At 39.3% G+C, this 26,881-nt stretch overlaps 1 protein-coding gene across 2 annotated transcripts; it reads left to right on the top strand.

The window, feature by feature from the left end:
* On the top strand, nt 1–26,073 carry gpcpd1 (glycerophosphocholine phosphodiesterase 1). Of its 2 annotated transcripts, XM_080022495.1 has the most exons (21): nt 1–90; nt 1,200–1,295; nt 1,782–1,872; nt 2,023–2,107; nt 3,108–3,183; nt 4,918–4,959; nt 5,447–5,570; nt 6,097–6,346; nt 6,764–6,926; nt 7,711–7,840; nt 11,100–11,154; nt 11,273–11,365; nt 13,572–13,649; nt 14,426–14,465; nt 14,837–14,895; nt 15,148–15,213; nt 18,646–18,782; nt 19,194–19,329; nt 19,937–20,097; nt 21,764–21,801; nt 24,006–24,055. In XM_080022495.1, coding segments are annotated over exons 2-21 (1,875 nt in total). In that variant the 5' UTR covers nt 1–90; nt 1,200–1,246; the 3' UTR covers nt 24,008–24,055. The 2 variants fall into 2 exon arrangements, with proteins under 2 accessions (XP_079878621.1, XP_079878620.1); XM_080022494.1 differs by lacking the exon at nt 21,764–21,801 and having other exon boundaries at nt 24,006–26,073.
* Nucleotides 26,074–26,881: the final 808 nt, after the last annotated feature.

The raw sequence follows: 26,881 nt of genomic DNA, 5'->3' as shown, positions 1-26,881 counted from the left end.
TCCTCGACACGGCCGGCGTCGGGGCTCGGATTTAAAGAATATAAAACACCCGTTTTCAGGCCATGGTTCGCTAAGCATCTGTCGATTAAGGTAAGAAGACATTTATTGAGTTTGACAACAGCCGCGTTTCCTATTTTGTGGTTTGTGTGTTGAAATCCTCAGAATGACATTTCTCTCAGCTCTGTTTACGTCAGCTAGCTTGCAGCAGGGGAAATTGGTCCGGTTCACAACGGCGTAGCCCTTTAGTTACTTCCCTTTCTGACGTTAAAGATGTATTATTGTTGTATTATACTGAAGTTATGTTGAGTTGGGTGCTAAAACCGTCCAAATGCGAACGATGGCTACTTTGACGAGTAGAATGACTTGAATTGCAACGCAAGCCTGCCGTAAAACAACGAGGGACCGCGTCGCAAGTACGTAGCGATATAAGCGATTGTTTTGTTGTTGTTTTTTTTATCAGCGACAAGCCTACATAGTTTGAAAACTAACAAAATTACGAGTGACCACGTCCAAGGGGGGTGTTGTTTTTATTTACTTTTTCTTCTAATTATCGTCCACTGTCTCTGTACAACGGTCCCTTACTGTTACTTTCCGACCAGCGATATTGATCATTGCATTTTACGACGTCATTTAGAGGAAACAAGTTCGTCAAGCTAACTGGTTGTAATAATAATAATAATAATTATAATAGTAACTACATGTTTATATATATAATACTTTTAAGTAACTATGGTGGCGATATTAATTAACTTTAAAAATGCCCCGTATGGGATCAAGTGAGAATGGGTGATATTGACTAAATGAAATATCGCGATATTATACTGTCAATTGCCTCCTTATTGATTGTGGAGTGTTGACTGTTCATATAAGAATTTACACATAAGAAATATTTTAGAAGCAATCATTAATCATGTGGATATTATGACCAATAAATGCTTTATTTTTACCTATACATGCTTTTCTTGTGTGTATACTGCATGTATTTCTTATTTATATTATTATAATTATTATTATTTTCTTCTTCCTGCCTCAATGGAACTTTGAACTATATCACGATATGAACGATATCTTGTCCCGTGTCAGGATATCGAAGTGATATCAATTTATCCCACAGGCCTGGCATGAGGTCGGCACCTTTTTGTGTTTTTACGTGCATTGCTGAACCATTTCATGACACGACATGTTCTTATTTGTTTCAGCCTTGTTTTGCTGCTACGTCTCTGGGCATTCTGTGCCGGTGTCTACAATGGACACCGCCCAAGTTACTTTGGCAATAAGAGGAGACACATCCCCAGGTATGATGACTCAGCATAATCTGAGATACCGCCATTTTGTCTGAATTGAACACATTTGAAGTCTCGTTGCTTTAGAATTATTCATTAATATTCACTAGTAATCCTCTAATAATAATAATAACTTATTTGTACAGCAGTTGTTATACATAACATGCAACTCAAAGTGCTTTACATTAATAGAAGGCAAAATAATAATATCCACAAATAAATAATTTATTTAAAAAAATGTATATTTAAAAGTAGTACAGTTACTCTTGTTTCTTGTTTCTTCTTGTTTCTTGTGATCAGGTTGAAATAATCCAAATTGAATTTGTGTGTATTTTCTTTTTCATTTCCTTTTCAATGCCCTATATAACAATGCACAGAGGCTAGGCTCGATTCATTTGAAAAACCATCAAAAGCTTCTTAGATGTAATTTGTGTTTCAGGCAACATTATCACATCAATTTCCTGTTTTTTGAATTTTTTCAAAACACCAAAAAAAAAGGTGAGGTGATCGCTGTGGTTGGTAGTTGTGAGGCTCTAGGAAGCTGGAGCCATCAGAGAGCCGTCACACTAGAACCTGTCGGTGATGACAGGTAGGACGAACAGAATATTCTTTCATATACTGTATAACATGGGACCTTGTTTGTGGATTTCTACAATAGAAAAACCTAGTGCAGGAACCATCTTTTCCTACCTTTTAATATTATTTCAGCAATGCAAATGTTTGTTTGTTGTTTTGGCAGCTCCACATGGACCAAGACAATCACTGTTCCCAGAGGAGTCGAATCAAAGTACCGCTATTTCAAAGGTTTCCTCCTTGAGCCCAAGGTGAGCGCCAAGTCTGTGATGTTATTTTTATTTTGACCCAGCCTTTAACTTTATATTTAATTTAAAAAACACAAGTTTTAACTGTTTTACATAGCCTAATGGATTTTAGCTACATATATCTTTGTGGGTACAACATTCAGAAACCGAATCACTCTGTTTATTTTGCCAAGTACATCATGCAAGAAATTTGTCGCGGTGAGGATTGGTGCATCGCTGTACAGACATTTTATGGAAAAAACTGGTGGTAATAAAAATAGGCAAAAATACAAAACAGAAATAGCCACATATATACAAATATAAAAAAAATATACACGTGCTGTAATATATATGTGCTGTTCTCTGCACAATATGAATCTTTGGTGTGTAATTCATTGTTTTATGTAATTTTTAAAAATGCAATACCAGCTGGCTCCAGTTTAGCCATGTGAGCCTGAGAATTTCACTTGGAGAAGGAGGAAACAATGAATCGCCCTTTGTGAAAACCGATCCAATGCATTTTCATTTTTACTGAGCTGTTCCTTCAGCCTGAAACCTGTACAAACATAAGCATGGAATAAAGTAATTCAGAAACACCTGAATACATGACAATGAAAATGTTAACTAAATAGATGAGATTACCAACCATATCTAAATCTAAAGGAACAAAGTCAAGGAGAGAAAAGAGAAAGAAGCAGTAATGAAATAGAGAAGGAAGGTAACTTTATTACTGTGTAATCGTGACTCTCGCTGCTGTTTCCAATAACTACTACACAGACTCAAAGGGACATTTAATGTTTTATCCAAACAATGTGTTATCCAGTGGAATACAAAAGTTCTTATATTTTTGTCCATTAACAAATCCACTTTTCAGATTGCATCCCACGGTGGCTGGCTGGCTGCCTGGCCGAGCTGGGCATGGTTGACTTAACCACATCTAATCTAATTCGAAGCAAGTGGATTTTCGACTGGATTTTTAATTTGAAAAGTCTTTAACAACTGTGATAAACGTTGGCGTTTGCAGAATGCAGGCGGCCCCAGTCAAGTGATAGTCATTAAGTGGGAGATCCATCAAGAGCCTCGCACGATCAGCCCCACAGGTATTGAACCGCAGAGAAAAACAAACGGTGCACGGTTGGGTTGCCGTTGATCAAAGTCTGCCCACAAAGAAAACCCCCATGATGTCTAATGTCTCTAATTCTGTACCAGTACTCACCATAGAGGTTGCCCTTCACCACTGACACCAGCTCAAGATTCACAAACAACTCAGTGATTCTTCTCAGTTTGTGAGTGTAAGATTAATTCGCTCACCCGCTCTTTTGCCAGAGTAACTCCAGACTCCCAAGTCACTTTAAAGATGTGTTCACTATGAATGAATCGTTCGCTAGTCTTGCATCACTAACTATAAACGGCCATAATAATAATATGCACAGTTCTGTGGGTTTGTGACATTTTTAGTGGTTAACAGGAGAGTGGTATAGTGCCCAGGGATTGTCTCATTGTAAAAAGTGTGGAGATCAAAGCTGGTGTCAGTGGTGAAGGGCAACCTCCATGGCATGATTCATATTGAATGTGACTGATTTAGACTTGACTTTATTACATAGCAATTCAATTCACAACTCAGCCGAACGACTCATTCTGACTCTCTTTCATTGTTCAGGAAGTCCTCCCTCACTCACCCTGCCTTACATCAACTGAACCATATGAACCAATAGTCAGAAAATTGAATTACTCTTTAATGAGTTACTCGTCAAGAACGAATCTCAAAAGGGAGTCGAATGTTTCATCACTACTGATTATTCTGGGTTTCAGTGTGAAGCTTGAGCTTGTTTTGAAGAACACAGAGCTGCTATTGTGGCTGGAACCAAGGAATTAGATGACTTGGAACAGCCTTGCAATTTTGATCTTGCAACACCAGAGCTAATTTACATTATTTACATAATTCAAGTGGAATTTGAAACATTGTCACCGCACACCTCTTGGCACACTCTCACAGCACACTTAAAACACTGGCCTAGAAGATTAAAACCGAGGGAATAGGGTGTTGTGTTCGACTTCTGTGTTTGAGTTCACATCCCTTTCCCCAACATCAGTGTTTCCTCCAAACCAGGGGCCCTGCTGCTGATCCTCAGTTCTCCTTTAGTCCTCAGTCTTCTAAAGCTTTTTGATTTTTTTTTACTGGAACAGTCCAGAGCCACAGAGGAAACACTGTGCTAGTTGATCTCTCCAGTCTAAATGCTATTGTTCCCTTGGCTCACACAAAGCTCATTTAAAATGGAACTTGATAAACGAGGGAAGAGGGAGGTAAAATATAAAGCCTTTACTGGAGTGACCCCGCCCTGCTCGCTGTCCTCTGTTCACCCTGCCATACCCTCTCAACCCAGCCCTGCCGGTTTCGTACCTGAACACTTGCAAGAGCAGGCGTTCAGGAGGCTGGGTGGGAATGAAAGAGGTGTCATTCTCCATATTACAAGTCAGTGTCCCATCAAAATGATTCTGAAGCTGTTATTTTAAGGTTAAAAAAGTTACATAATGTTGCTTTAATTAGAAATGAAAAATACAGGATTTTTTTCCTGTCGTCAATGTTCCACATAATCGATCCCCAGTTGAACAGGAATGAGGTTGAGCGAAAATAACATCAGAGTTGTAATGGAGTGACGTGATGTAAATGCGCAGTGTGAAACCTAATTTTCCATCAAGCGTTTAAAAATGAAGGAGGGAAAATTTTAGATAATCAAATTGACAATTTGAATCACTATTTCAACCAAGCCTTAATTTAAACGCTTGTATGGTTGAACTCCTCTGCTTCCTAACACCCGCTTGCTTTTTTACAGAGTCACACCTGAATATCGATGACGGGCAGTTTGGAATTCACAGTAAGTTTATGGGCACAAAGCCTAAACTTTAACCACCACACAGTTATCATTGAATATTTGTGTTTTATTTTTAGTATTATGCCACTATCATAGTATAATAGTCCAGTCATTCACATCCCTATTATGAAGAAGAGCCATTTGTTCTATCTATCTAACATTAGGACATAAAGATTCAATGGGACGGTTCATTTTCCTCAACTAAACTTAAACTGATTCACTCTTAGATCATTGCAACTTTTCCAACATACAATTTAGATAGAATCTGTAGAATCTACCCAGTTCACGAAATTATCGCAGTCAGCTGAAATAATTGCGATTATGTAGTAAATCCTAATAGGTAAAGATGGCCATCGTGCCAGTCCGAACATCGATGGGGGAAATTTCATTTCCAACAGATGTTATGGAGAGACCTCCCTGTTTGGGTTTTTATGTGATCATGGCGGATATTGTGAGTCTAAACTGAGCCTAATTCCCTTGGTTATCCCAGACGGGGTGAGTTGCGTGGACTCTGGGTGGTTGACGTGCCAGACAGAGATCCGCCTGCGGTTGCACCACTACAAGAAGGCTCCGGTGTCCATCATTAAGAAGACATTCAAGAAGTCTCGCTTCAGGTAGGAGATTAGGAATTCAACCCCGCTCACTCACAGAAAGTGACACGAAGCGGAGAGAGTGTGGAAAATCACCCGGGCACTTTCACCCGAAATGTTCAAGAAGTCCAGTCCAAATAGGGAGGGGACATTTTTCACAATTTGTTTATCTATATGAGTCACCTATATTGTGATCAATTATTGTAGGGATAATTGTATGGTTTGATGAAATCATTGATTGCGTCGATAACGGAAAAATTGTGTTGATTGTTGTGGTAAATGTGTCAATTTGGATATTTCTCGATTGTTATAGGTAATATTTTTTTGTCTGAACTTTTAAATACAATGAATGATAAGAATCATTGCATAGTGTCGATCTTAAAGTTTGCTGTTTTGCAGTATCTGCATTTTAATGTTGTTGAGTAGTTCATTTATGTAAATTTTTAGAGGCCAAATATAAATATTTTTATTATGATTCTTTTGACGATTCTATATGTTCGATACGTTCAACTAATAAAGTGTTATCTTATCTCACCTTATTCCGGCTCAGGATCAAGCTGGCACTGGAGGGCGTCGAGGAGGAGGAGGACGAGGAGGACGAGGAGGACGAGGAACTAGACCAGGCGTCCTGGCACAAGATGACCACCACGCTGGAGATCACCATGATCAGTGGCGACGGCTACATGTCGCGCCACTTGCAGCCCGAGTGCGGCTACGCCCTGGAGCCGGCACAGTGGATGGAGTACAGCATCCACAGCATGGAACCCGACAACCTGGAGCTCACCTTCGAGTTCTTCAAGGTGGCATTCACACTCAAATTTGGAGGGAGGAAGAAAATGGAGGAGACTGTTTGTTTGACACTAGAGCAGTGACTTGGAAAAACTTTAAAATTTAGTATGAAAATCAATTCCAATTCCAATTTCAATTACAACATGACAAAAAGATCAATTGTCTTTTAATGTACTAATAATTTACAGCACTTTGAGTTGAATGTTGATGTGATGTATGAAAGGTTCTATACAAGTAAAGGTTGTTATTGTTGTCACTAATAAAAGTCTAAATTAAAAAGTTAAAAACTTTTTTTTACACCGCACATTAGTCAATTGCCTAGTAATTAGCGTTTCCACCTGCATTCAATTGTCTTTTGGGCTGGATATAGCCTGTGGTTTTAGACCCTGCCATAGCTCATGTTAGAAATTCCACATCTTTTTGCACAGGAGAACTTGGGGGAGCATGTGGTCCAGGGAGATGCCCACCCAGGACACGTGGGCACCGCCTGCCTCCTCTCCTCCTTCTTCGCGGAGAGCGGGAAGGACATGGGTGTCGTTACGCTTCCCATCATGGGACGAAATTCCAGACATGCCATCGGCAAAGTGAGAGGTGAGCATTAACAAAATAAATGGGTAATATGATATTTGTGTGTTTTTAAGATAAGATCGGACTTTGTTACGCGGCTCTGTGGAATACTCAATTCTGATTGGTCAATAGCGGCAATCAATGTTCAGTTAATTCTGATTAATGTCCACTGTCTGTTAATAACGGCCATTGTCACCGGCAACCATTTCTCCATCTGGATTCACATCCCTTGTTTTACTCCACCTACATGCTAATGCTAACACTAGCTAGTGGCGACATTTTGTGGTGTTGCATAGAAACTACAACTGGAGACTTGAAGAGATGAGTGCGTTATGTCCAATATATATTGGCGTAACGTTATTAATATTTCATATTAATAACAGTAAATAGGTTAGTCATTTGTAGGACGATTAGTGTGCTTTATTGTTACAGTGTTGGCTATACTGTTGTAGAATATTTATATTCTTGGCAGGAGTCCTTAAGAAGAAACACTTTATTAATACCCGTGGGGAAATTCAGGTGTTTCCTAAGAATTATGTTTTTTTATCATTAAAACAAAGACTGCATTTCAAGAAAATGTCATGTTTGTATAAATAATCATTTGATTCGGACGCATTGGTTTACACATATTTCAGACCAATCCCACAAGGTTCAGTCAACTGAAGTTTCCATTATTTTCTGTATTTACTGTGTTGTACTCCAGGAAGATTACCCAACACTCATTGGAGCTCAGACTCTTGAGACTATTGTTTTAAAAAACGGTTGTGCGTTTGCAGTCAAAATGTGATGAGTTCTCTCTCTGTTGCAGTGGACTACCTGGTGATTCGGCCAATCCAGGGCCTGCAGTGCGACATGAGTGCCTCCTTCACCAAATACTGGAGGAAGAGGGGCACGCTGGACGTCGGCCACAGGGGAGCGGGGAACACCCACGCTGACAAGTGAGACAACATCTGAAGATAAATCATTAGGGTTCACTGGGAAATTCCTGTATCAAAATATATATGTATTTTCTTCTGTTTAGGGCAGACACAATCATGAATTTGACGATAAATTACATTTTTTACAGGCTATTTTGTACGGTTTAGAGGCACTGACAAAAAGGCAGGTGGCTGAACTGGAGGTGGCAGAGTTGAGGATGATGAGATTTTCATTGGGAGTGACAAGGATGGACAAGATTAAGAATGAGTACATTAGAGGGACAGCTCAGGTTGGACAGTTTGGTGAAATAGTGAGAGAGGTGAGATTGAGATGGTTTGGACACGTGTGTGTAGGAGAGATGAGGGTTACATTGGGAGAAGGATGCTGAGGATGGAGCTGCCAAGCAAGAGGAAAAGAGGAAGGCCAAAGAGAAGGTTTATGGATGTGGTGAGGGAGGCCATGCAGGCGGTTGGTGTAAGGGAGGAAGATGGAGGCAGATGATCCGCTGTGGTAACCCCTAATGGGAGCAGCCGAAAGAAGGAGAAGAAGATATACTGTGTGTGTGTGTGTGTGTGTGTGTGTGTGTGTGTGTGTGTGTGTGTGTGTGTGTGTGTGTGTGTGTGTGTGTGTGTGTGTGTGTGTGTGTGTGTGTGTGTGTGTGTGTGTGTGTGTGTGTGTGTGTGTAATTTATTTTTATTTTTTACTGTATACAGTGGTACTTTGACTTCCGAGTTTAATTCGTTCCGTGACAGAGATCATAATTCAATCTGCTCATATAGCAAATCTATTTTCCCCATTGGAATTAATTGAAATGCCATTAATCCGTTCCTGAGTTAGAAAAATGTATTTATAAATAATAAATATTGGATAAAAACATAATAAAACATAATAAAAGAGAATGTAAAGAAATAAACTGTTTTATAAAGTCTATTGACCTTGGAGATTAGATGACTTGGACTAAAGGAAGATGCTGCTGGAGGTGGAGGTTGGAGGAGTTTGTTTCATTTCGTGCTTTTTCGGTCGCTTTCGTTTGTTGCTGCACTTTATTGCTGAGCTTAATTGCTCAATTTATTTTATTTTTTATTTTTTTCACTTCACTTTTGCTATGATTTCATGCTTTAATTCAATCAACATCATCCGCTTCTTCTTCTTCTTCTTCTTCTTCTTCTTCTTCTTCTTCTTCTTCTTCTTCTTCTTCTTCTTCTTAGAATTTTTATTTTTTTGGCAAAATAACTGCACAAAAAGCATAAAACGCGAGCACTAAACACAAAAGAGATGCTTCCACAGTCTGGTAACCACGTGAAGTGAATCAGTGAGACGTGGGATGCATGCCAGATTCGCTCCCCACGCCAACCAACGGCAGCGTACCTGAAGCTCGCTCTTCGTAACTCACATTTTTTCTCGCAAATCAATACAAACAGTGCACAATGTGCAACTGTCTAGGGTTGATGTATATACAGATATGTGCAGTAAAATGGCATGTGAATAGAGAGAGGTAGTGTGTGTGGAAATATACAGTACAGTATACAACAGTATGGCGCAGCAATACACTAACACCGAACAGAACTGCAATACAGCACAGTATGCAGTCACCCAGTACAGTGATACAGTTTGTAGTACAGTATGCAACATACAGTAAAGTAAGGCGGTGGGGCCTATGTGTGCATCTCAGTGAGGGCCCCTGGTGAGTTCAGCATTGACAGTTCTTATGGCTTGCAGGAAGAAACTCAGTCTCAGTCTTTCTGTCCTTGCTGTGTGACTGCTGAGGCGCTTGTCCGACCGCAGCAGCTGGAACAGTCCAGTTGTTAGGGTGGTGAGGATCCTTCATGATCCCGCGGTCTCTGCTACTACACCTCTTGGTGTATAAATCCTGTAGGGAGGGGAGGGTAGTTCCAATGGTATGTTCGGCTGAACCCACCACCCTCTGCAGGGCCCGCCTGTCCTGAGCAGTACAGTTTCCAAACCAGGTAGCGGTGTTGCCTGTCAGGATACTCTCATACTGACCATGGTGGTATTTAATTTTAGCAGAAAGCGGTTACACAACTTCCAAACAAAGTATCAATATTAAAATTGTCAAACCGAAATTTAAACTTTAATTGTGAATTGAAATTGTGAGTTGTGCTATGTAATAGTATTGATTTTCTTTCGTTTTTCTTCTCTCAGCTCTAATATCAATTACTAATGATTGTTTCTCAAATATTTCTTGTATGTGCAAATGTCTAGGGTTTCCCTCCGACTAAAGATTTTCCTAGTCGACTATTAGTCGTCAGTTCAAGCCATTAGTCAACTAATTGTTGCAGGTTTATGATATAAATTTAATAATTTAAATATTTTTTTGGGGCATCAGAAAATGGTTTGAGTTCCAGGGCTGAGAAAGAATATTACAACTAACATTGTTAACACTGTGCTACATTACAGATAAATACAAAACCTGATAAGCCAGCCTTGAAATTATGCACCGCAGCATAACTGGGCAAAAGGGCAAACTAATTAACTAACTGTGAAGCCGAGGTGTGTCCTGGGCCAGGGCCAGGGAGTGAGACACACCTCGGCGGAGGCGAATCAGTGGCGGTTGGCGTGTACTTATTTACAGTTTTTGAAATAAAGGATTACTTTCTGTTCACGGATCAGAAGAATCCGTGGAGTCCCTCTGTTGATTCGCACGATCCACGTCAGCTGAACAGCCCTGAAATGGGAGCCTGCACTGCATGTATGCAGCAGCGGCTTGGCCACGGCCCCTTGGCCTGCCGCACTAACTAACTAAACTAACTGATTCCAAAAACGTAATTCAGTTAGTAAATAGAACAAAATAAGAGTAAAAAGGTAATATTCTGGGTGGGAATACAAAATATTAATAAGAGGAATAGACTATTATGTATATACAGATATGTGCAGTAAAGTGGCATGTGAATAAAGAGAGGTAGTGTGTGTGGAAATATACAGTACAGTATACAACAGTACTGCACAGCAATATACTAACACCGAACAGAACTGCAATACAGCACAGAATGCAGTAACCCAGTACAGTGATACAGAATGCAGTACAAAACACATATTTTCCATATATATATATATATATATATATATATAAAATGTGTTTGTCGTCAGCCCTGTACAAACACATCTTTTCCATATATATGTGTGTGTATATATATATATATATATGGAAAATATGTGTTTACATTTGTATATAGAACATTTTATTTGCCTTCCAGAATGATCTTCTATGTTTATCGAAGATGATCAGCATATTAATTTATTCCAATATGAATCCAACAGGCATCACAAAGTGAAGGAGAACACCATTGCCTCTTTCAAAAGCGCTGCCAAACATGTGAGTTCCTTATCTTGACCCACAACGCTGCTCCATTTTCTTCCCCAACTGTCTCTCATTCCTTCATAATATAAAGAACGTTAAATATGCTGATTACTCTGTCCTTATTTACCTACAGGGAGCTGCCTATGTGGAGTTTGACGTTCACCTCTCCAAGGACTGTGTTCCCATCGTGTTCCACGATCTCACCTGCTGCATATCCACAAAGAAGGTGAAAACACAAATTGATTATCAAGGCCGGGCGATATATCGGTTTAATATCAATATCGCAATATAATAATAGATGTCGTCTAATTCCACAATACAGTACTACATCTTTCACAGTCTTTTCACATGTTTTCAGCTTTTCAGCATTACTTTCTAACATGAATAATTTGTTGAGAAACAAATCACTGAATTCAATTTACAGGGAGTTTAAATGGTATCTTGGCAAGTTTTCAGAACTTCATAGACTACTCTAGCTGTTTGGTTTTGGTATCCACAAGGTCTGGGTATTGGGTAGTATCTCACAATTATATTTGGATACAAAAGGTCACTATCCGATTCAATATCGATATATTACATCTGATGTACATTATGGAAAATATTTCACGGAACAAATTCCGTCTAATACAGAAATTTATATTTAATTTTATGTGTGACCATGGTGGTATTTAATTTTAGCAGTTACACAACTTCCAAACGAAGTATCAATATTACAATTTTCCTAGTGGACTATTAGTTGTCCGTTCAAGCCATTAGTCAACTAATTGTTGCACATTTATGATATAAATGTAATCATTTCAATATGTTTTTGGGGCATCAGAAAATGGTTTGAGTTTCAGGGCTGAGAAAGAATATTACAACTATCATTGTTAACACTGTGCTACATTACAGATAAATACAAAACCTGATAAGCCAGCCTTGAAATAAGGCACCGCAGCATAACTGGCACAAAAGGGCAAACTAATTAACTAACTGTGAAGCCGAGGTGTGTCTCATTCCCTGGTCCTGGGCCAGGGTCAGGGAGTGAGACACACCTTGGCGGAGGCGAATCAGTGGCGGTCGGCGTGTACTTATTTACAGTTTTTGAAATAAAGGATTACTTTCTGTTCACGGATCAGAAGAATCCGCGGAGTCCCTCCGTTGATTCGCACGATCCACGTCAGCTGAACAGCCCTGAAATGGGAGCCTGCACTGCCTGTATGCAGCAGCGGCTTGGCCACGGCCCCTTGGCCTGCCGCACTAACTAACTAAACTAACTGATTCCAAAAACGTAATTCAGTTAGTAAATAGAACAAAATAAGAGTAAAAAGGTAATATTCTGGGTGGGAATACAAAATATTAATAAGAGGAATAGACTATTATGTATATACAGATATGTGCAGTAAAATGGCATGTGAATAGAGAGAGGTAGTGTGTGTGGAAATATACAGTACAGTATACAACAGTATGGCGCAGCAATACACTAACACCGAACAGAACTGCAATACAACACAGTATGCAATCACCCAGTACAGTGATCCAGAATGCAGTACAGTATGCAACATACGGTACAGTAAAGCAGTGGGGCCTATGTGTGTGTCTCAGTGAAGGCCCCTGGTGAGTTCAGCATTGACAGTCCTTATGGCTTTCGGGGAGAAACTCCATCTGAGTCTCTCTTCTCGCTGTGTGAGTGCGGAGGCGCTTGCCTGACCGCAGCAGCTGGAACAGTCCGTTATTGGGGTGATGAGGATCCTTCATGATCCTGCGGGCTCTGCTACTACACCTCCTGGTGTATAAGTGGTGTATAAGTCCTGCAGGGAGGGGAGGGTAGTTCCAGTGGTATGTTTGGCTGAACGCATCACCGTCTGCAGGTCCTGCCTGTCTTGAGCAGTACAGTTTCCAAACCAGGCAGTGATGTTGCCTGTCAGGATGCTCTCCACTGCTCCACAGTAGAAGGACTTGAAGATCCTCACCGAGACCCTGAATTTATTCAGCTGCCTGAGGTGGTGAAGGTGCTGCCTCGCCTTTCTCACCAGAGTGTCAGGGTGTTAAGTCCATGTTAAGTCCTCCATGATGTGGACAACCAGGTACTTGAAGCTGCTCACCCTGTCGACAGAAGTCCCATTAATCACCAACAGCGCATGCGTCCTTTGTTGTAGTCCTCTCCTTAAAGTCCACAATCGGCTCCTTAGTTTTGCTGACGTTCAGGGGGAGGCTGTTGTCCTGGCACCAGAGTGATAGGTCAGACACCTCCTCACGGTTGGCTTTCTTGTCGTCATCTGTGATCAGGCCCACTATCATCCCCAAAATGTCGTCAAGTTATCAATATCGAGATATCTGTATCAAAAAATTTGTAAAAATATCAAATAACTATCTATGCTTGAGGCTATGGCCTGCTCCAGGTCTGTGTCACAAAGCTCAGGTTAATCAAGCTTCTGTCTCGTCTGTGGCAGAAAAATGACGAGACGTCGCTGGAGCTGATCGAGGTTCCCGTCAAAGACCTGACCTTCCAGCAGCTCCAGCTCCTCAAGGTAAAAGGCTTCACTAGTGGCAGGAGGTTTGGAACATATTCTTAGAATATGAATCCGGAATTGTTTTAGTGACTTTTATTCGATTTTTTTGACAGACCATAACATTTCTAATTCCTAATAATTTGTTGCTCGCTAAATTTGTTTAGAAATAGTACGATTTGGATATTGGTATTCTTTAGGTAGGATAGGGGTAACATTTTTTGCCTCAATTCACAGGGAAACTTAGAGGGAAACTGCTAAGTAACTCGAGGCCTGACACATGACTTCTAGAAGTGGTTTGCCCAGTTGGCAACCACTGTTGGTTGGGCTCAGCAGACAAAGCGGATTAGATAAGATTAGATAAATTGATAGGTTGTTTGAGCTGGTTGCTGGTTGACAACATTTAAACCAGTCCACACAAGATGTGTTTGAAGAGACGAGTCAACACTTATGTGTTTGAAATCGCAGCCGGTTCTGTGTAAAAGTGGTGGAATGATAGAATGCATCCTGTTTTCCCCTTCAATTACGATTTAGATGATGTCTGTCCCTGAATTTCCCAACTGGACTTGTAGTCATAGTCATATAAGTCTTATCTTATCATATCTCAAGATTCAAGAGGTTTATTTGTCACATACATGTATATACCTTCATACACATATGCAGTGAAATGTCTTTGCAACGCACCCAGAGATTATACACAATAGTTCCTAAACCGGACATAATAGCTAACCTAATTCCTACCTAGATCTTCTAGGTAGGTTTCTTCTATCTTATGTTTGGTTTGATTTGTGTCTCAGTTGGACCTCACCACTGCCATGAAAGCCAACAATCACAAAGGTACAGTGTCTTTATTTACCTTATTATTTCCTATATTTTGTTGTATAGTTTAGATTCAAACTAGCTTGATTCAGTTTAAATTGCAGTGAAATTGCAGTGTTAGAGCTGCTTACATCAAACCGATAGGCAATAAAGTATAATAAAGTAATAGAATTAAATAGGAAAAAAAAGGCATTATGCGATAAACTGAGTAAATAATAGACAAATTGGCAATATACAATACACCTAAAATAAACATAAGCCAAAAAACATTTCGCGATGTAACTTAAATTTTTTTTTTAATATATGATGTTATGAGTTGTATGTACAGACAGGCCAGTTATTATTTAGAGTTGTGGTTTTAAGTCACCCGTTCTGTGTGTGTTTGTCAGATCTACAGGATGACGAAGAGGAAATCGACGAGCACCAGCCCTTCCCTTCTCTGTCTCGGGTGAGAGTTGCAGGATTATCATCATTTTAAAGGAACTTAATGTACGTACCTAGTACAAAGAATGTGATGCCCATCTCTCCAGTTCACTCAATGATGTGAATGAATGACCCAAAGGTCAAAAAATAAGGTGAAGGTTTAAAACATACCAGAGTCTTGCTTTAATGTCATGATTCCCCAATACCCATTTCCGCGTCACATTGACTGCCTATTCACTAAATAAGTAAATAGTGTTTTCTCTCTTTTGTATTCTAGATATTCCAAGCTGTTCCCGACCATGTCGGCTTCAACATCGAGCTAAAGTGGATTTGCCAGATGAAGGTGGGTGTTTTCAGTTGCGGAAAGAGGACATGGAAGGATAATAGTTTGCCACATTGTATTTTCACAAAATGGTAGTAAGGAATTTACACAATTGAGTTGAGATCATCATTATTGTCACCAAAAGTAGACAAAGTCAAATTTGAGGGAGTTGATCGGACATATTAGGTGGTGGTTTGAATTCTGTTCTGTTTATTTGACATTTGTTTCTGTATTTATTAGGGCTGTCAAAGTTAACATGATAATAACGCGTTACCGCAAATTTGTTTAACGGCACTACATTTCTTAACGCGTTAATGCAAATTCTATTATTTTGACCATTTGCCCGACCCATAGTCACGATGGCACTGATGCGTGTTGTGTTTGTAGCCTCGCGATAGTCGAGTGAAAAATGTCACACGCCGCCTCTGCGATGTGCACATGGAGGGATGTATACACATACAACAATAGTGATGCGGGAACTCCCTGTGCATGCAATATAGTGGGCGACTCACAGCCAGCAGCTCGATGTCCCGACTGCAGATAGTCACCTTAACAGTTTTATGTCCTGGGTCGCACCACATGATGTTAACGAAGAGTGCAAGTACCAGGGCAGCAGAGCTGGCACTAAGCTAAGGCTAAGCTAATGCGACGCGGTGGAGGTACAATACCTGTATTCCGTCAGTAGTGATGGGGAACGTGAACTCGCTGGCCAACAAGACCGATGAGCTGGCTGCCCTGGTGAGGAACCGCAAGATCTCCATGGAGTGTAGTGCACTGTTTCACGGAAACATGGCTAACTGGCATCACTAATGGGGATTCACTGGGTTCACTACTGTGACAGCGGACAGGGATGTTCTCGCGGTATGGGGCCTTTCATGCCACATTGTTCTCAGCGAGAGCGGCTGTTCCCTTCAATTTTCAAGGTTTCCGACACCGTCTTGCAGATAAGAAATCTGGGGGGAAAAAAGAGATATACACAATGCGTGCAGTAGGAAAAATTTTAAGTGAAAACGAAGTTGGAAAAAAAAGTAAAACAACAGACAGGCAGACAGAGCTACTGAAATTGAGTTTGCCATATTGTGCATTATGCAGTTAATTGCAATTAACTATGGACAATCATGTGATTCATTGTGATTAAATATTTTAATCAACTGACGGCCCTAGTATTTATCTTTAATTATTTTATTTGATGATCACCTGGCAATTGGTTGACATGTTTTGAGTGTAGTCGCCTAGGGCTGGGCGATATGGACCAAAAATCACATCTCAGTATTTTTAAGCTGAATGGCGATGCATAATATACAGTGGTACTTTGACTTACGAGTTTAATTCGTTCCATGACAGAGCTCGTAATTCAATCTGCTCGTATAGCAAATTAATTTTCCCCATTGAAATTAATTGAAATGCCATTAATCCGTTCCAGTCCCCCAAAAACCAGCCCAATTTTTTTTTGTTACGTGTTTTTAAATAAGAAAAATGTATTTACAAATAACAAATATTGTATAAAAACATAATAAAACATAATGAAAGACAATGTAAAGAAATAAACTGGTTTTATAAAGTGTATTTACCTTGGAGATCAGACGACTTGGACTAACGGAAGTGCGGGCGGAGGTGGAGGGTGGTGGAGATAGGCGCAGGAGGTTGGAGGAGTTCGTTTGGTGCTTTTTCATTTGCTTTTGTTTGCTGCTACACTTTATTTGCTGAACTTAATTTCTACAATTTATTTTTATTTTTTTTTTCACTTCACTTTCGCTTAAAAAAAATTGCCAATTCCATCACACGCACACCTCGCTCATGTTTTTCTATGATTTCATGCTTTAATTCAATCGACATCATCCGCTTCTTCTTCTCAGCACTTACTTTTAAGACCCATGGTTAGAATTTTTTTTGGCAAAATAACTGCACAAAACGCACAAATCGCAAGCACAAAACACAAAAGAGATGCTTCCACGGTCAGGTAACCACGTAAAGTGAATGAGTGAGACTTGGGATGCGTGCCGGATTCGCTCGCCACGCCAACTAACTGCGGCGTACCTGAAGCTCGCTCTTCGCAACTCACATTTTTGCTCGCAAATCAATACAAAAATTCGGCGGAACGACAGCTCGTAATTCGGAAAACTTGTATGTTAGTGCACTCGTAACTCAAGCTACCACTGTATATCTCGGTATTTTTTTACTAAGTCAGCTAAATGTTCAGTTGTAAGTCAAACAACGTGAGATTTCACAAGCACTTTTATTGAAACAGACTGTGATCAAAATAATATGCAAAGACAGGGTTTACTTCCCTGTTTCAAAAACTATACACAATTAAATCTTTCAAAATTAAAATCTCTCTTATTCCGTTCATGTAGTCTGGAATTTGAACTTAAGCTTTACATTGAATCTCATTCATTCTCATAATAGCAGAATGAGCCTATACGGAAACGTATATCACAATATTTTTTTAATGAATACCTCAATAACGACAGGTTAACAATATGCCTCGGATGACTATTGTTGCTTCTATTGGATATTCATACCCCAGAAATACTACAAAAATAATGATGAGTAATACAGATGTTCTAACCAAGTAGGCAGTGGCATTGATTAGAACAGCTGGAAAATTGCATTACTTTACTGCAATGCAGCCTTATGGCACGGCCACACTGCCGGCATTCATGTGCTGCAATACGACAGGCTGCAATGCATTCCAAACAGAGCTCGGCTTCTTCCGGCTGCAGGGGCAGAGCGAGGACAGGCGACCAGCTGACAGCTTCACAGCCACAAAGAAAGTTAAGCAGGTTTCAACTCTATGCAAATGAGCTGCGCTGGCCGATAGCCAAGAGGAGGAAAGATACGCTCTCAATGGCGCTGAGCCTTGCAAAATGGACGCCCGGATCACTGTGTATCGGTCATAATTACACTATTTATTGGAAAACCGTCCCTTAAACTATCAGTAAAATAAAGAACACGTCATTTAATGTTTCTCCAATTAGGACAATCCTTTATTTTAAGGGACGGATGGCAAGGTTATTGACGTAATTTTTTCAAGAGGTAATTTCAATTGCAGTAAACAGTTAAAAAAAAAAAAAAAAAAAAAAAATACACACGGCACCATCTATCTATATAATGTCTATTAAATATGGAGAAGGAGAAAGGTTTGAAATGTTTGACATGCCCACAACAGCCAGACGGTTTTGAGCCGACACGTCCACAAACGCCAGGGGCACAGAAGCCCTGTCGCCGGCGCTGTGACTGTACGGCGACTAGACGAGAGCTGCCCGGCTTCACGCTGAAGCCCCATCGTGTGTGACCCTACCATTAAAAACAACACTCTACTATATCGAAGATATTCTGATAAGAAAAATCCCAGACGATATCTTGTGTCAAATTGCGATAAGGATATTATATCGATTATATCGCCCAGCCCTATATTCACAAAATTGTTCAAGTGTTGTTTTGCGTTGACAGGATGGATCCTGGGAGAGCAACATGTCGTCGTTCTTCAACATGAACATGTTCCTGGACATCGTGCTGACGTGCGTCCTGCAGAGAGCCGGAAAGAGACGCATCGTCTTCTCCTGCTTCGACCCAGACGTCTGCACCATGTGAGATGTTTTTTTCTTTTTTTGTTTGTTTTTTTGGAAACAAAATGTTATTCTTTGGAAAATGGACAACATTGGAAAGGAAGGACATTGTCTGTTTTGTCTGTTCAGCCACATTTTGTTTTGGCTTCATCTCTACTCCTCTAATGGATTCACCCTCGCTCAAGTTGCCGACTGTTTGAGGCTTACAGACAGAACAATGCGAGCCGTTCAGTTCAGAAAGATCTCAACCAGCCAGGTGTTCTATCTATGTAGCTATTGAATATGGAATTTTGTCTCCTAAACTTACACTTTGTAAAGATTTTACATGGAGGGATGTCCACAAATGATTAAGAAGTCATAATTAAACCAAAAAAACTGCTTTTTCAATTGGGCTTCCCATTTTTTTTCTCTTTCCTTTCTTCCTCGAACCAGGGTGCGTCGGAAGCAGAACAGGTACCCCATCCTCTTCCTCACTCAGGGAATCTCAGACATCTACCCCCCGCTGATGGACCTCCGCTGCCAAACCACACAGATCGCCATGAGCTTCGCCCAGAGCGAGAACATCCTGGTGATTAGCCCCCTCGACATTTAGCATCAAGCTTAAAATGGAAAGGTTTTGGTTATCGCGATATAGTTAAATATTGTCTCTAATGCTGCGTAAAAGTAAAATAATAGCCATAGTCAATCCCCAAAATATCATGAAATTATTCATATTGAGGTATTTATGAAATGAATATAATGATATTTCATTATGCCACAATTTCCCAGTCCTACTTGTGACTAGATGGCTACCAGACGTCTAGTCATAAGTAGGAATTGTTTGTAACTTTTTGTGTCCAAGTTCCTTGATTTTGATGTATTTTGTATTTGTTAAAGCAATGATGCTTTTTTTTGTAATGAAATTAACAAATACAAAATACGGCAAAATTAAGAAAGACTGTAGTGTGTGTGTGACTGTAGTTTGTCTGTTAGTCAGTCTGAGGGGTGAATGTAAAATGGATGTGCGGTGACTATTAAACCAGCTAAATCTCAATTTGACACCAGCAGGGTCCTTTTAAGTCTGAGACAGCTCCCCTGTACTTTCCATTTCACTGTGTATTAATCTCACCACTAACCACCACTCACCTTATTAAATGACTGAACGTGTTCTTCTGCCACTTCAATTCCTTCTGCAGGGGATCAGCGCCCACACAGAGGAGCTGCTGAAGAACCTGTCCTTCATCCAGGAGGCTCAGTCCAAAGGCCTGGTGGTCTTCTGCTGGGGAGACGACAATAACAACCACGACATCCGCAGGAAGCTGCGCGAGCAGGGCATCGACGGCCTCATCTACGACCGGTAGGTCCACCACGAAACAAAAATGGATATTGTACCATGGTTTAAGGTTTTATTTTTTTGTTTGTATTATTATTCTGTATTTGGTGAACTTTGGACAGTATATCATATACATTTACTTCCTCATAATTTCAATAGAAAATGCTTCTAAAACAGTACAAGACTGCGTTAGTAACTATGTATTGTCCTGAATTAACTATAAGGTTGTTATTGATTAATTATTGTGATGCCACTTTGATGTTCCTTTGCATATTACGACAAATTCCATTACTAAAGTACAACATGTTAAGAGCGATATTATATAACTATAAATTTAAATAAATGGACAGAACTTCTGCAAATAAAAGCTTATAAAATGAAATAAGCAGATGTGTGTCCTTCTAGGATAAGGAAGTTGAATAGTAAATACAGTGATATCTGTGCAGATATCTGGGCAGTGATATCTGCCTTCTGTCTTTTCTTTTTACACTCAAGCTCTGTGTGTCGCAGAGTATTCTCCTCCTTTTTTCATACCCCCAAAAGACTCAATCTGAACCATGTCCAGACTATGGATAGAACACATTTTTTGTTTTTTACCCTCATCATTTGGTCTCCATTTCTTTCCACATTTGTTTGCGTGTAAATATGTACACTTGTTTTCACATATTGTTTACACAAATAACCAGTTCCCATCAAAATCTATATATCTGTTATGAATGTATAGGCCCATTAAACACTTTTCAAACCACCTGAACCCAACTTATGCACAAAGGGGAATAAAGCCCAATCCAAAGTTCAAGTCTGTGCTGTCTGGTTGAAACTAAATCTATTCAAGTTCAAAGTGTGCTGCTGAAGATCCTGGATAGAGGTAGGAAAACCACTGAGTCAGCCTTTCTCTCTTTTCCATTGGGGTAATGCAAGAACACACATGCACCCAACGCTCACGCCAAAATGTCTGTTGTTTTACGCAACAGAGACCAATTTATTGTTTATTTTTCGGACCCCCCCCCCCCCCCCACCGTGGCACTCCAACCCACATTTAGCTTTGTCCCCTGCTCCACATATTCCTTAAATGTCCTGCACACTAGTCTGTAATCGCATTCGACCCTCGGATCCCTCTAGTGGCCGTCAGATGACTGCGGCTGGGTTTGGCATCACAAAATACGCCAGGGAAAATGGGAGAGCTTGTTTTTATGAGGTAGTTATAAAGTAGTTTGATCAGCTGGACATTTATCATTGTTTGCAAAGTGCGGAAAAAATTGAAATACACACATTTAACTGTTCATTTTATGGAATATAAATATAGATTTATTGATAGTGAATATGGGGAGATCCATAGTAAATACTTATTGACGTTAATAACATCATTATTTTAGATACGTGACTTTGTGACGTCACTTCCAGTCGAACCGAAACTTGTCGCATAAATGTAAAATTTGAACGCATCCCGGCGCCTCGATCGGACATGGAAATTCTGCAGCGCGTCACAGCTTTTTGCGTGCGGAATCGGACTTTCTATAGGAATGAATGAACTTCTGCTTTATATTGTCGTTTGTTGTAGTCGGTGTAAAGCTGGCTTCAGAACGCCACAGGAAGTAGTTTTACAGTTAAGGTCACTTCATCATGTCAAATCGACAGGATTTGACGTGTGTTCAGGGTCGCTGTCATAACTGTGGCCTTTTCCTTCCAGAATTTGTGAATGCTTGGTGCCGGGTTCTCCAGACGCCTGTAATGTCTTTCTGCTTCCTGGTTGTGTGTGTGTGTGTGTTTTTTAGTTTTTTTCCATTGGATTATTGTCGTTTGCTCACTCCCCCTGGTTGTTGTTTTTAGTTTTCCATCCTAATTACTGCCTGAAGAAACAGAGTAATATTCTTTAACGATGGGTACATTTACTGTACATGCAGATTGTTTTTTCTCTTTAATCACATTATAGAAATATGTTAATTATTGAAGATGTTATTTAAGCCTCTTATTCTGATAATAATATATGTGGAGAGAATAATGCAGTCAGCATCAATTTATGGAAACTGTTGTAGAGAAAGTCAATCTGGAATCAGGACAAAGTTAAGATTTCCACTCCATTCCACTTATTATTATTAGTAGTAGTAGTAGTAGTAGTAGTTATTTTTATTATTATTATTATAGCATTAAATTATTTTTAATAACATTACAGAATAATACCGTATTTCATGTTGGCTTTTTTATTATTTTCTACCACAAAAAGTTGTGCCAGTTTTATTGCATTTGATCAAATACACAATAGAGGCCATTGTACATCTAAAGTAACCTGGAAATCCCAAAGATATATATGGTAATATTAATGTCATATTCCTCCAAATAATTGATACAACCAAACTTCCCCATTACCCTTGAATCCCCAAAAATCATAGTTGTAGATATACATGTTGATATATATCTAGATCTGTATGTAAATGTACCCAGAGATGCAAGACAGTTGACTTGTCACTTGTTAAACTGATAAACTTCAATACAGTTTATGAAATATGATGAGAATGACCCTGCTTTAACTTTAAGAACCACTGGATTTGTCAACTGCCCTGACCAGCACTTTTGGAGCATAGTATCCTGAGCTTGTAATAGTTTCTACCACATTTGTGCTTTGTATGTTTTAACATTTGCTGAATTTAAACACAAAAAAATGCTTTTTCATGCATGTCACAATTGGGTATTCTGTGTTGTTACTGTTCCAAGCAAAACAAGCAGAAAGAGCGAATGGCTAAAATAAAGCATGAACCAGGATCTCACAAACGACCGGTTTGTGTGTTCAGGTTGAGTTCTTCCTTTCTTAGTCTCTTATTAAAACTTCATAAGCCAAAAAAAAGCCAAAACAGGTTTGAAATTCACTTCCAATGTCCTGACTAAAAGGAAAACGGGTGTGGGGGAAAAAACATCTTGTGGATCACTGACACCTGCATCAGCCTCCATTCTTTGGCATCCTGAAGGGATGGCAAATGTCAATACGCAGTTTTTGTTCTTTTTTGTCATCCTTGATTTGCTGCTCTGGTGTTGTGAAGGATCTGTTGAATCTGTTTCACAACGTGGATAAATAGGAATGGTTGCCTTGCACTGAATATTGCCCTTGAAAAACATGAATGCATGAAATTGTATTTTGCTTCTGAGTGTTGTGCTCCACTATACAGTATAGTTCAGTGTTAGTAACTGTATAGAGTTAATATCAGTAAAAAAAACTACAGTATGTAGAGTTTTTTCATTTTTTATTTTAGTTTATCAGATGTGTTTTAGTACAGACTAGTATATTTATAGTTTTAAGAAAATTGGATATAGAAAGAAAAGTATCCACAGCAGGGCCCGACACTAACTTTTAGAAGTGGTTGCCAAGTTGCCATGTATCAGCTTTTGGTAGCAAAAACTGACATGTTTGCCAAATTTGAAGTATTTTATAGTTATGTGATATCGATCCTCTATAATTATAACCCATGTCATAACATTATGAGAGTGATTTATTGAACCTTATTCATTAACAGAAATGTATATTTTGGTTACATTTAACATGTTTTTTTATAACAGTTTGTCTTAATTAAAGGTAAATAATCCAATCACCAATATCTTGCCTGAAGGATAACTTTGGGTTTTTTTTAATAGTTATGACCAAGTTAAACCATGTCAAAAGGTTTTGTTCCCGATGGCTGATCTTTACATTTTGGTAGATGAGGCGACAACTACACCGCATAAGGTGTTTGACAAATCTGGTCGCCCTGGTTGTGGCAACTGGGCAACCGTTACTGTCGAGCCCTGTATTGTAGTTTTACGCTGTTTAACCTCTCAGTATTATGTGAATTCCTCCTGTAAGCGCTACAGTCTTCGTGACGGCTGGAGTAGAGAACAGCGCGATTAAATGTCAGAACGTGGTGGTTACCATTGCAACCAGTCTAACTCTCCTCCTTCCGCAGGATCTGTGAGGACCAGGGCGAGCAGCCCAACGTCTTCAAGCTAGAGGAGCAGCACTCTCTGCGGGAGGTGATCACAGAGGAGACGCTGAAGAAGTGCTCGTGCACCTGGTACTCTGTGCCCTGCTCCTCGACGCCGTGCACAGCCCCTGTGGCGCACACGGGCAGTGCCGAGTCCGACTCCGGCCTCAGCTCCTCCTGAGCCACGGACCCCCACCCCCAAGCTCTCCTCCAGAACCCACTTCCCTAAATGCGGTTTCCATTCGAATCATGGTCATGACTGAAACGATCTGTTAATTTGTTTATTTGTTCAGGAAAGTGATTTTTTTTATTTTTTATTTTGATTTCTTAACAAAGCGCCAATTCACGTCAATACATGTCCAAAGGTCAAAAGCCAGCCAGTGTTTTGACTTTTTTTGCCAAACACGTCAATATCATCAACATGTTTTTTCTATTATTATTATTATTATTATTTTTATTATTTTTAAGCAGCAGACAACTCCCAAGATTCAAGAGGTTATTTGTCACACAAATAACACATACGGTCATACATATATACAGTGAAATGTCATGACACCCGGTGATTACGCACAATAAGCTCTAAAAATACTAAAAATCATCCTGAATTAAACTTACCTTAACTTACCCCCCTCCACCTTCAGTTGAAACATGTTTATTACGAGCTTGGATTTCAGGTGTGGGATTTTTATTTAGCCAATTTGATAATTACTGTTTGTTTCAAAGTGCTAAATTTGATGTTTCAGGTGAACATTTGCACATGGGGATCTCATATCGTACAATGAGGAGTATAATGTTTTGCGCTCTTCTATCATTCTGGGAAATAGCGTTGTTTAATTTTTTTTGTTGCAGGTTGAGTTTTTATCTTACTATCAAGAAAGGAATCTCTGTTCTGTCCAATCTCTGTCTGTATGTCCTTTGATTATCTCGACAACCATTCATCCAACCATTCATCCAAGTCTATAGCACTTTGGAAACAATACTTATTCATAGTATTTTATTTTTATTTTTAAATGGGTCGTTCAGTGGTTTATTTTTCTTTTGGTACCGATAGCCCTTCACCTTTGTAGTAGTAGAATTTGTAGTTCTGGTAGTATTTTACTCTTGTAAAAAAAAAACTAAAAAAAAACTCTTGTAGAGGATCAATAATGACCGAGGAATGTTATCTTTTGCTGGATGTTTTTTATCTGATCTTACAGCCTTCATGGAAAAAAACTTTATCTACATAACAATAGACCACAGTACAAACACGTTGCACTTTCACATTTACACACCGTTTCACCATAAACTATGTATGTTATGTGAATGAATGTTAAAATGTGATCTTCATTTAAGACGTCGACATAGAGACAATAAATTGCATCAGTTGGTGCTTTTGATATCACGCAGCGATATACTGTATAACGTTTAAATACATCAGATCAATTTCAGATTCAAATTCTATTAATAACTTGAATGAATGTGGTAATAATGTGCCAATATTAAGAATGACACTCCTACTGTATGCCTGAAGGGAAGAATTGGCAGTTGAAGTGTTAATAACACTAACATATGCATAAAAGAAGGTTCTATTGCCATTTTACTCTACTTTTTCTTCCTTAACATGTACAGCAACTTCAGGGAGGTTTTGTACCTTGGAAATGACCTCATTTTAGATTGCAGGGAATTAAATTTAAAACTTTATGTATACTGTGTTAATGATTGTTAAGAGGGATTCAGTTCAGCTGCATTTGGTTATTGTATCACCAAACGTGATGCCAAAAGGGATTGACCGTATCATAAGGAAGTTAGTGCTGAAAATCAAAAACAATATATCACTCTAGATTTACATAGCTTTGTGTTTAAAAAAAGAAATCCCTAGTAAACGAATGATATGTAAATTGTTGAAGCCATGTTCAGCTTTTATAAACTGTCTGGTTTCATTTTTGGCAATGATTTACAAAATGAATAGCATTAGTTTCACATAGCGCCACGTTTCTGGGAAATCCAATGTAAACCAAGGCATCCAATAGGTATGTTGTCTATTGTGCAATAAACCCAGAATCTCACGCCCCACTGGTTCTCCAAATTATTGAAGGTCTTGTCTGGTATGATTCTATAACGAGAAGTATATGGTAGTTTTCCCAAAGCGTGCCAGGTTCCACAACCTTGTGTATGAACGTCGATCATTGTTATTCCTGTTCTTTTGTCTATTTGCTAAAAGACCTCATCCTTCATGGAAGAGATCAAAGTAAAGATCAGAAGCTCGGTGTCTTTTATTTCTTTCATAATTCACATATCCATCTGTTTATGGAGTTATTAATACGAGGATCCAAGCAAATTGGTGGCGTGTTGCATAACAATGTACCAACTCGACCAGGAAGATCAAGGGCATAATGGGATTATGGGATGGGGATGTGATGGATTGGGGACTATACAGTTTAAACAGTAACTGCTGCAGCCACACTGCAAGGTAACTGCGACCAATGCTGACTATAATAATTATTTATATGGCACCTTTTTTTAATAAATCATAGTAAACAAGAGGCATCGCTGAATATGAAACATGGGTAGATTGGTATGTGTGATAAAAACATAATATGAGAAGACTTGCATGTATTGCAATATATGCAATAACAAATAAATATTGCGCATTTAACATTTGCGTATCTAACATTTGTAAAATGTTGATTTTTAAACGCGTTCTTTAATGTTTGTGCGCTCTCTGCTGCACACGATTGCAAAGTACACCGATTCAGTGGCCTGTTCGTCCAACGTTATTCTTTTATTTTATTTTACCGTTTTACCAAACAATGTTTTGAATTAAATTAAATCAAATCAAATTAAATTCAAATTAATAAAATAACTTTAAATTCCGTTTT

This window comes from Zeus faber (genome assembly GCF_960531495.2).
Source record: "Zeus faber genome assembly, chromosome: 2".
In the NCBI taxonomy this organism is placed as follows: domain Eukaryota; kingdom Metazoa; phylum Chordata; class Actinopteri; order Zeiformes; family Zeidae; genus Zeus; species Zeus faber.
This window is presented reverse-complemented; position numbering and strand designations above follow the sequence as displayed.

What these genes read in the sequence shown, in the direction of transcription:
- gpcpd1 (XM_080022494.1), top strand. Translation starts at nt 1,247, where the DNA reads ATGGACACCGCCCAAGTTACTTTGGCAATAAGAGGAGACACATCCCCA. An exon ending in TCGCACGATCAGCCCCACAG is followed by an intron (nt 3,184 to 4,917) that starts GTATTGAACCGC and finishes GCTTTTTTACAG; the next exon opens with AGTCACACCTGAATATCGAT. An exon ending in TGCCATCGGCAAAGTGAGAG is followed by an intron (nt 6,927 to 7,710) that starts GTGAGCATTAAC and finishes TCTCTGTTGCAG; the next exon opens with TGGACTACCTGGTGATTCGG.